Genomic DNA, 11076 nt, shown 5'->3' on the forward strand with positions numbered 1-11076 from the left:
CCGGGGTGGTGGCAAATAAAGCCCCTGGGAGACAAATCCCTTCAAAAAACCCCAACTTGAGTAAATCAACACCAATCCAGGACATCCTTGGGGTAGCAAAGTGGATCCTTGGAGTAATAATTAAGCAACCGATCGTTTGTTCTGTTGGAGCAAGGGAGTCACGTCACATTTGCGGTTTCCAAAAAGAAATTTTGCCCTTAAAAAAAAACAATTCTCAAAACCAGCTGGAAGAACCATGCTCATTTTGAAGTCCTTCTCTTGGGCAAACAGCAAACCCCCAGAAACTGGGTGGGAAGGGCTGATGCCACGAAGGATTTTGAGCATTTTTAGACAATCCACAAAAATTCGAGCCCTTCGTGGGGTAGTGGGAGATGGCAGCAGTTGCTGGTGAATTACAGCCATTCCCAGGATGGAAGCACTGAAACCATTTTCTCGGGAACACGCTCCGAAGTGGGCAGGTATTTCACTTAACTCTTAAATTTCCACTAGAAACACTTCCAGGATATTTTATGCTTCTAGGGAGCCCAACCTCCTCCCCTCATAACCTCTTGTCTTGTCAGAACAGGTGAATACCTGAGTTTTCTGCTCAGATTTTGATCTCTGAATTCCACAGTCCACAGAAACACATCCAAAGCACTTCAGGGCTGTCCCACCACGGCCCTCAAATTCCAAATCCAGCATTTGGTTTAACAACCCACCAGTTTGAACATTTAATAAATCCCGTGTTTTCCTACTTATTGTCTTATTATTAATGGTTTGAATTACTTCACCTGCCCATTTTTAGGCCCGGGTTTTACAACGGACGAGGTTCTCACCAGGTTTGTCATTCTGGGGATTTGGGGGCAAAAATAAACCTAGAGTAGGACCAGGAATAGCGAGAGTTGGCACAACTGATGAGAAAGTGCTTGGGATTCAACTGTGACAAGCTGTCACTCCCTCCCTCTCTCAAACACACATGGATCTATCCAAGAGATCTTTGCCAGGAAAGGAAAAACTGAAAATATCCCTTTTTTCCATGCTCTAGATTGGAGCACATGGGAAGGAAGAGACAGAAAGAGAGCAAGGAGGAAAAACAAATCGCCATGTGAAATTTATCCAACCAACCCTCAGCTCAGTCCCCTGGCAATTCCATGAACATAATTTGTTATTTATTGGGATAAACCGCCTCTGGATGCTGCTCCCACCGGCCTTTGCTCCCTGGCACAACCAAATCCCTGGCACCAGCTGAGGAATACTGAGATAGGAAGGAGATGGCCCTTGGAGGAGACAACCAGGGCCCTTGGAGGAGACAACCAGGTCTTCAGCCCAGGGGGCTGAACACTGTGGCATCCTCAGGATCCTCATAAAGGCATGGATGGACATCAGGACACAGCTGATGGCTTTGAAGTTCAGCTCTTTGCTAAAGGCAATTGAGGCCCAAACCAACCCCAAAACCTTTCCCAAGGCAGCCAGAAAAGACAGAGCCCCCTAAATCCAAGGTAGAGCACTCTGGGTGCCACCTCGGTGTCACAGCAAGTGCTGAGAGACAAATGAACCCAAAAACAGAGGTTTTGAACCCTCTTGGGAGGAAGGCTGAGGCACAGGGAAGCTGGGGAATATTCACCTCAGTTTAGGAAGTTTTTTCCCAATTTTCCCTGTGCTCCACATGCATAGCAGAGGTTTGTGGGGCACCTCGGACCCCGAGGTCCCAGCAGGTCCCAGGAGGATGCATTATCCAAAGGAAGGCACATCCAAGGACCAACACAACTGATGCCTTCTTCCCACATTAACCATTAAATTGCAGGTCACATCCCGCTGACCCATCCCTCCTGCTGGAAAAGCCATCATTAACATCTGTGTCGCTTTAATTAAAAGAGGGGGAGAAGGAAGGGGGGGTGGGGAAGCCCATAAAACCACTTTTGTTACAAATATTTCTGTACAGCTGCAACCACCTTTCATTTATCACTCCTTGAACAGGGGACAGAGGTGGAACTGAAGGTTTGTGGAGCTTTTTTTTGGGTTTTGACACAGAATAGAAGCGGGTACAAGGCATGGCTAAAATGCGCCAACACCCTTGCTGCTAGAAATAGGAAAAAAAAGCCCAGGGCACCTCTGATCCATCAGTGGAAGGGACAAAAAGCTTGAACTTGGTGGTTTAAGGCTGAATTTTGGCTTGGTTTGTGTCAAGCAGGTCCACAGGCAAGCAGAGTAGGCAGCACAGACGACACAGAAAGGGCAGGAGGACACATCTCCCATGGGACAGCTGAGATCTTCCAGGAAAAACCTTGCCAAAACACCTGGGAAGGTCCTGGGAGCTGAGGGACAGCAGATGTGGAAGGCTGGGTGGTGAAGTCACCTTCAGCAGTCCATGGGCACCATCAGGCTTTGAAGGCTGGACCTAAAGATCTGGGTATTGACATCTTCTCCTCTGACCTCACCAAAGTTTTCAGACCTGTTGTCCTTGGTCATTCAGGTATCGCCATTGTTGTGGTCACCACAAGTCCAAAGTGGGGAAACTGAGGCACCAAGTCTTTGTAAAATGCAGATTCACTTTTAGAAGTCCTGCTCACAAGGTGATTGCTCCATTAGGGTTGACTCAGACCCCAAAACCTGGCATTTATCCCTAAAATGCACCTGGAAAAAGTCATTCCCAAGGGTGGTGGAACAAGCTGGCCCAGAGGTGTTTATCAGGAATGACGGCAACAGGGAGAAGATGGATTTGCTGCTCACAGCTGGAAAGGATGTGGAGATGAAGCACCCAAAAGCTGCTCAAGAGGGTGAGGGACCCTCATGCTGGGTACAATATTGGGATTTTCCAGAAAACAGTTCCTAATCCCTGGAGCAAGGAAACACACACACGTCCCATCTCAGGTAACAACAGGAGCAAGTTTATTCAGGTCTGGCACTTACAGAACTTGGAAGGACAAGGTACATGGCATTGGTTTTCCAGAAAAGTCAGCCCAGGATCAGAAGAAATGAAATTATTTTATAAAAAGAGACTGCAGCTGCGAGGGGCTGGGAAGGTGTCTCCCTTTGGATCCCACATTCCCGCTGCCCGTGCCACCCATGTGCTGGAGCAGACCTGGTGGTGCCTGGGGTGAGTCTGTTCTCAGCGAGTCCCAGCCTGGTTTTAACCAACCTTAGAAATGGGGGGTGAGGGGGGGTTATTAATAGGTAGAAAAAGCAGAAACCCTTCCAAAATTATCCACCTTGGCCGAGGAGGAGTGAGAGTGCAGCGGGAGACGTCCACAGGAGGAGGAGAACAGCTCGGCCACACTGCCCAGGTCTCCAATGCTTGGAAGAGCAAAAAGTCTGGGAAACAATCACCTTGGAAGCCTGCTGAGAAGTAGAGGATCTCCTTGCAGACAGCAACAGAGAAGATATTGGCTAACGAGACCCGTGGGAGGCGGCTCTTCCTCAGGCAGCCCCATCACTCGCGAGCCCGGAGGACGTAGATGAAGCTGACGAGAATTCCCAAGGCCAGGATCGTGTAACTGGCTCGGACGCTGCTGGAACCGCTGATGTTGCAGAGGAAGGAGTCGCAGCAGTAAACGGAGGCGGCCGCTATTCCCAGGTTGATCCCGGCGCTGGGGCAGATGGGAGAGCATCCCTTCGAGATGGACTGGCCGGATTTGCCGCCTGGATATAGGGTTGGGGTGGAGAGGAAGGAAAAGAGACAGATTTAGGATGGTTTTTTGGGTTTCTGATCACCTGATCACTGAAGTGGTGCAGGCGGCATGGAGAGGATGAAGTGGCTCTCGGGAGACAGGAGCCCAGCCCATCTTATCTTATCTTATCACCCGTGATAAGCTCCCACAAACACCGCAGAGACCACACAACACCCCAGGGACACCCCTTTGGATCCGCCAATGTTCAGCCACAACAGCTCCGGTGAGGAATCCCAAAAATCCATCTTGAGCTTTACTCTGGGCCTACTCAAGGGAGACAGGGAGCCCTGGGGAGACACTTGGGAGCCAAGTCTGCTTTTCCAGAGAAGCACAGCCCACATTAAGAGGCAGGAAAGAGGAAACCATTAGCACTGGGCTAAGAAGGGAAGTTTATAAAAGCTCCCAGTCTCTGTTTGTGCACCTCTGACCCACCCACGCTGAAGACTCAGGCATGAAATTCCCCCTCCTCCTGCCAGGGAGAGCCAGAATGGGCTTTGGTTCCTGCAAAGGCACCAGGAGATCTGCCAGAGCATTCTGCCTCCCTCAGAGCAGCAGCTGGGAAGCACAGAACCCCCCGAATCTTCCCAGGCACTCAGGAAGGAAAGCCACAACCCTCCCTTCCTGCCTCGTCCACGGAAAGTGAAGCAAAGGTGGGGCTCAGGGACGAAGAACCCAAACAGGAGGCAAAAAATCAGCAGGAATAGCAACCCTGGAGCTTCCCACGCAGGGAGCCTGCAGCATCCTCCACGCTTTCACTTATTCATCAGCAAACTCCCTGCCCCCAGCCTGAAATTCCCCCCGGACTCGCGGGCATCGGTGCAGGCACGTGGGCTTTAACGTGACTCCTCCTGGCAGCGCGTCCCTCGTACGAATTCCCGTGGGATGGTCCGACACTCAGTTGCTAAGCAGAACTTTCCCTTTTTTCCCCCCAGCCAGAGGAAGGCAAAGCCTCGCTGCAGCTCAGCAGGTGACCCAGGAGAGCAGCCAGGAGGGGCAGGAGGAGGTGCTGCCCGCACTCACCGAGTCCCACGCCGACGTACGTCGTCACGCAGTGGTTTTCATTCTCGCCACACTTGACAGGCTTCAGGCAGGCCCAGTTGGAGGAGGCATCCGAGCAGGAAAAGCAGATGAGCGTGTGGGCTGCAAGAGAAAGGCAAACCTCGCTTAGGGGCTGCTGGGAGATCTCACTTGGAGGTCCCCATCTCTATCACACAGGATGTCCCGCATCCGGCCACACTTTCTGTTCCAGTTTTATCGACCTGCAATTTGGGGTGGTTTTTTTCCCCCCAAAAAATTGGCCAAGTGAATGGTTCAAGCCTAAGGAATGCATTCCAAGCTCTTATCAGCTAAAGCTGGTACAACCACAGCCTGGCACTTTCTGTCACCCCTGTTTGCACCAAGAATGTGTTCCAGCTGCAGCTGCCAACTGGAAACCAAACTCCAGAGGCAAATTTTTGAGGTTTTGGCTCATTCAGCTCAACCACCACGGACACGGTGTCCCTGACTGGGCCAGGGAGGTTGGAACTGGATGATCTTTAGGTCCCTTCCAAGTGAAACCGTTCTGATTTTATGATTCTGTGACCCTGATGGGAAATGCTCCAGGTGTGACGACGGGTTCAAATCTCCCATGACCTGTCTTTGGGCACCAAGATCAGGCCATGCTTGAGCTGGAGCACGTGGTGGAAATGATTTCTCAGCAGAAAGCTCAAGACCTGCAAGGACTTGCACTGTCCCACTCCTCAGGGAGTCACAACACTATAAAGGCAGCTTATTCATCCAATCCTTTTAATTTGGAGCAGGAGCATTAATTTCCATGCTCTCCTCCACGGCAGGTCCCCTAAAATTATAGAATCATGGAATCATTTCAGTTGGAAAAGAGTTCTGAGGTCTTTGACTCCAACCAGTAATCCAGCACTGCCAAACTCACCACTAAACCAAGTCTTTAAGCAACACAGCTGCACATTTTTTGAACACTTCCAGGGATGGTGATTCCACCACTGTTCCAATATTTGACCACCACCCTCTTCAGTGAAGAAATTTTTCCTCGTTTCCAAACTAAACCTCCCCTGGAGCAACTTGAGGCCATTTATGGCTTACCCTACACCAGCAGGATGGGCTAGCTGGCTCGCATCCCTCATCCCTCACAATGATTGGAAAACAGCATTTGGGGTGGAAATTGGTTGTGGGGACAGCCTGGACCAGTGACTCAGCAGGGCCATGGGCACTTTGATCTCTGTATTTTACATACAAGAGCATCACATCCACGCTGCAGTTGTTGACCTACATATGCAGACAGATCAGGTCTGTTCCCAATGTTCCATGGATTTGGGATTTTGGAGCTCCCAGGCAGCCCTTCCACGAGGCACCACCTTTCCCCCTTCTGTGCTGATGGGATGAAAAACAGAGCGGGGGCTGATTCAGGGTGGGAAGTGCAAGGCAGCGCCATCACTGCTCCCACCTCCTTCAGCCCTACCACAAATGGATTATCAAAGAATCATGGAGTGGTTTGGGATGGAAGAAACCTTCATGATCATCCAGTTCCACCCCTGTGCCATGGGCAGGGACACCTTCCACTATCCCAGGTTGTTCCAAGCCCCATCCAACTTGGCCTGGAACACTTCCAAGGATGGGGCAGGCACAGCTTCTCTGGGAAACCTGTGCCAGGAGCTCATCACCCTCACAGGGAAGAATTCCTTCTCAATATGCAACCTAAACCTACTCTCTTTCAGTTTGAAGCCATTCCTGCTTGCCCTATCCCTGTAAAATAAATCCCTCTCCAGCTTTCTTGTAGACCCCCTTGGAATATTTTCCTAAGGAAGTGAAGCGGGGGAAGCCCTGGGATGGGCTTCTTGAGGCTCAGCAGTTCCTGCCATGGATATTTTGAAGAATTATTTGGACAAATATTGCTCAGCATCTGTCCCACTCTGCCATGGGACTGCATGACATCTCAAGGTTCTTCTCATTCCTGTTTCTCTCAGGAAAATAAAAGGTTTCTACAAGAAAAATGAGAAAAAAAATAGCAATTGCTCTCAGAGGAATGACTTTTGAGCAGCCACAGCCAAGGAGGGGAAAGAAAACAAAATATAATCTCAGAGAAACAGATTAAAGTGGGTTAGTGGGAGATCCTGAATGTCACAGCAGAGCAGCCAAACCTCTGCTTTGGAGTGGAAGCCAACACCACAACCCCCCAAGCAGGAATTTCCTGGCCTGGCTCATGCATCCTCCAAGGATCCTCACTCTGGCAACAATCCCTACAACAAACCCGGGTTACCTGAGCACACCAACACAGCCACCACAACTGACAGCACCGGGATTACAGGGCCACCAGCTGAGTCAAAACCTCCGGGAGAGATTCCTCAGTGGATTTCTGGATTTGGGACAGGGGGAGGAGGATGGGACCAGCCACTGAGTCATTGCCGAGCCCATCCATGGGGTGGCCACAACTCCACGTGGGACCTCGGAGTGAAGCCCAGCTCTGCTCCCAAGTCTCAAGTGACCTGTCCCAAACCCTTCACCTCACAACCATCCCGAGGAGGCAAATTGACTCATCTCAGGAATCTTCTGCAATCAGAAATGAAGTGGATTACAGGCTTCCTGTGGGCATTCTGGCAGGACAGACGTCCCCATATGTATTTGCTCACTGCGCTGAAGGCACGAGTGGTGCAATGCTGTTCATTAAAGGTTCCAGGAACAAACACACCAGAAATCTTTGGACATGACACAAAAGTGCTGTTGGGCATGAAATTCTCTGCCACGTGACTCAATCCATGCTCCTGCCACAGCATCTCCTACCTGTCCCCATGTTTTTCTTTGTCACACCTACCCATTACCCCTTGTCTTAACAGAAAAAAAATCCTTCCAGAAGAAGCAGAGTTTAAGAACAGAAATATTCGGTCACTTTCTGCCCCCCCCCCCCCCCAAAAAACCCACTGCAGAGTTAGGAGAGCACAAACAGGCTGAGTGGTTTAGACAAAAGGCACAAGAAGGGTGGCAGAATTAATTTCATGCAGCTGGAGATGGAGCAAAGAGTTGCAGCTCAAGGTTACAAGAAAAGAAAAAAAAAAGGGGAAAAAAAATCCCAAGACTGAACAATGCAAAAGAGAAGCCTTGTTTTCACCAGTGAAAGAATTTGAGTTTATTTGTTTGCTGCTCAGCTTCTCAGAGGAACAAAGAGCTCCCAAAACAGAGCAGGGTATTTGGGGGGAATTCCTTCAGATAAGGGGTTGAACCATTCTTACAAAGACAGGGAAAAATTGCCTTTAAAAGCCCACTCTGGAGCTTGGCAGCAGCAGGAAAATGCTGTTGCTTCAGCAGCTTTTCCACTTAGCCCCGATGCTGCTTTTCCATTCTCTTAAGGCAAAATCCTTATCAAGATCCATATGCAAGATCTTTGAGCAGGGGGTAAAGCTCTTCTGTGAGATCGCCCCTGGATATGCTGGAAGTGTTTGGGGATAAAATCACCTGCAACAACCCCTTTTGCCTGGATAAAAACTTACTTTTAAAGCTGAAAGGGTTGCAAGGTTTTTTTGGGGGGCGGGTGGTGGGGAATGAAACCCTTCACTGCTTTGGCCTGGCCAGCCCATCCTCCCAGCTGGAACTGAGCACAAGCCAGCTGGGCTCTGCCCGAGACTCCACGCTTCAATTGCCAGTCGCTTCCCGGATCCCACTGGGAAGGGGGAATGGGAAGGGAAGCAAACAGCCAGTTTCTTCTCAGCGGTGCCCTCAGAAAACAAGAAGGGACGCTGTTTGCAGAGCAGGGGCTGGGAGAGCTCAGAACTCTCCCGTTTGCTCTTTGTTTGGCTTCTCCAAGCAGCGACATGTGTGGGAACAATACGTGGTTTTGCACGGCCCCACGGAGTTTGGACAGTCAGGGATGGAGTCGATGGGGAAGGTGGGGATGGCAGGCCCTGCGACTTGAGCAACTTGGCAGTTTCACACACAACACGAACCACGTTCTCCCCAGGCTCGGTGGCAGCCCCAGGATGCGCCCCACAGGGCATTTGTCCCTTAGGGGTCATCGCGCCACGCACCGGCCACCGCAGCCGGCCCGAGGATGCTCGGAGGGGGCAGCAGGAGCCAGAATCACGAGCGGCTCTGCCCTGACTTTGCTCCATCAGCCATTGCCAGGGCTGGGCTGCCTCTCCCCTCCACCTTCCTTCCCCTCGGCTGCATCTCAGTCCATCCCAGCGCCGTTATCCCGGCTCGCTGCGCCGAAAATGGGGAGCGGAGCCGGCCCTGCTCTTTGTTCGAGCTACAACTGGGAAAAGCTCCAGGATATTCACCCGCACAGCCGGAGATGCTCACATATTCATACAGGCGGGGAAGCTCCGAAGTTCCTGCTTCAGGAGGGACACTGCTGCGAGGCAGGTCTTGGAAAGACACCCCCGCATCCCGCTCCGAACCATACCGCGGCTCAGCGCTGTGCCCCCAACCCCTCTTCAACCCTTATATCCCCTACAATCCTCCAACTTCCACAGCCCACCCTGCCACACGCATCACTCCCCCACCCCCCCAATTTGCTCTCAAACGCAGGGCTGGCGCGGGACCAGGGGAGCTGGGCGGGGAGGCGATGGTGGCGGGGGCATCCCCTTCCCTTACCTCTCTCCACGCACAGCACCGCGGCCAGCACAGCGAGCAGGAGCGCCTTCATGGTGCGGACGATGTGGCCGGAGAGACGCGCAGGGCGGGTGGAGGAGCGCAGGCTGGCGGCAGGGCCGGGCGCCGGGGGTGGAGAAAGGGCGACGGCTCCGCCCCGCGGGCCGGGCCTGGCCCCCGCGCCGCCTCCCCCCTCCACCTCCCTGGCCACGCCTAGTTTCTTTTCCCCGCTCGGGAGAACCGGGGCCGAGGAAGGCGGGCCGAATGTGTGTGAATGTGTCGGCATGGCAGCGGCTGACCGACGGGGAACAGAGCCAGCTTTCCCCTAGCCGTGCCGCAAAAGGCTTTTTCCAGCCCCCTTTCGGGTCCCCTCTGTTTCCCTGAAAGAAGAGACAGGAGCAGGGGGGCTGCCTGTATGCCGGACCCCACTCATCCAAGTGCAATCCTTCAAACTCAGCTTATTCTGGGATTCTGGGATTCTCTGACTTCCTCTACCCACAGGACCTGCTGATTCCCTGCCTCCCCCCCTTCCTCCGTGCATCTCCTCTCACGGATCCCCTGCGCACACACACATCCTCCTCCACACATTCGCAACCACCCTGTATACACACATTCCCCATATCCTGCATGGATCTCCTGCAGGCGAGATTCCCTCGAATACAGAACCCGTCCCTGCATGCAACACCCCCTCTCGTGTCTGACCCATCAGCACGCACAGCCCCCACTGAAGAGCCAAGCACATAAAGAACCAACTCCCCCATCTGTTTACCAGAGCCTAAATTGGATTAGGCATACAGAATTGGGAAGCTTGAAGAGCCCAGCAGCTGGGATGGCATGGGACAGCCTGGGCTGCTTGGCAAGATGAGACTTCAGAGTGTAAATAAGTCCCCTAATGTTGGAGTGTCCCAAATTCAGTAGGTCCCATGGAAATAACTAAATCCTCTAGGAAAAGGGCTGCAGGAGGGGCGGTGGGGGAGGGCCCCTGCGAAGCTGGCTGTCAGGAAAGCCTGGGAATGGAGGAGATGGCTGGTGAGCCAGCAGGAAACAAGCAGGCTTGACAAACTCTGTGCCATAGATGGGTTTAATTCTGCAGAGTCAGCATTTCTTGGCAAACGCATCTGTCAGAAGAAATTCCGGCTCCTGTCTTGTCGGAGGCATTCAGAGCACTCTGCCTGGGAAGCAAACCCGTGCCTGCAAATCCCTGCTTCCCGTTTCTTTCCTATGACTCACTTTTATTTGTCACTGCCAGGTATTCTAGCTGGAACTGACTTCCCAGCAGTTTCTGTGGGCTCGTATCTTCCACTGAAACAGGCTGCTGAGGCAAATCAAATACTAAAGAAATGGGAAGTTTCAGCTTTGTGGTAACTTGAGGAATTATAATTCAGACACATTTGCAAAACCTCTGTCTCATACAGACCAAGGAAGTAGATTTTGGTTGGATATTGGGAAGAAATTCCTCCCTGTGAGGGTGGTGAGGCCCTGGCACAGGTTGCCCAGAGAAGCTGTGGCTGCCCCATCCCTGGAAGTGTCCAAGGCCAGGTTGGATGGGACTTGGATCAGCCTGGGATAGTGGAAGGTGTCCCTGCCCATGGCACAGGGGTGGAACTGGATGATCTTTCCAACCCAAACTTGGGATTCTGTGATACACTCTCCTCATCCCCGGGTGAAGAGTACAAGGATCTACAGCTTCCTGGTTTTCTCCCACACTTAAATTTAACATTATCAGCCCCCTTTTTTTCCTGGAGAGGGCCTGTCTGCTGATAAGAAGGAAGAGATAGGACCTAAGGTCACAAAGGTCACAACCCAGCGTGGGATCTGGAGTCATCCCGGTACT

General features: G+C 52.0%; 1 protein-coding gene across 1 annotated transcript; it reads right to left on the reverse strand.

The window, feature by feature from the left end:
• Positions 1 to 2846: 2846 nt before the first annotated feature.
• LOC138105506 (lymphocyte antigen 6E) lies at positions 2847 to 9374 on the reverse strand. Its single transcript, XM_069005580.1, has 3 exons — positions 9246 to 9374; positions 4668 to 4787; positions 2847 to 3618 (listed from the first exon to the last, which is right to left on the reverse strand). Exons 1-3 carry the CDS (start codon positions 9295 to 9297, stop codon positions 3410 to 3412), a joined length of 381 nt encoding a protein of 126 aa, XP_068861681.1. The 5' UTR covers positions 9298 to 9374; the 3' UTR covers positions 2847 to 3409.
• Between the last annotated feature and the right edge of the window lie 1702 nt (positions 9375 to 11076).

The sequence above is a fragment of the Aphelocoma coerulescens genome, chromosome 2, assembly GCF_041296385.1.
Source record: "Aphelocoma coerulescens isolate FSJ_1873_10779 chromosome 2, UR_Acoe_1.0, whole genome shotgun sequence".
NCBI lineage: Eukaryota > Metazoa > Chordata > Aves > Passeriformes > Corvidae > Aphelocoma > Aphelocoma coerulescens.

What these genes read in the sequence shown, in the direction of transcription:
- LOC138105506 (XM_069005580.1), bottom strand. Translation starts at nt 9,297, where the DNA reads ATGAAGGCGCTCCTGCTCGCTGTGCTGGCCGCGGTGCTGTGCGTGGAG. An exon ending in GGTGCTGTGCGTGGAGAGAG is followed by an intron (nt 4,788 to 9,245) that starts GTAAGGGAAGGG and finishes TTTCTCTTGCAG; the next exon opens with CCCACACGCTCATCTGCTTT. An exon ending in GTACGTCGGCGTGGGACTCG is followed by an intron (nt 3,619 to 4,667) that starts GTGAGTGCGGGC and finishes CCCTATATCCAG; the next exon opens with GCGGCAAATCCGGCCAGTCC.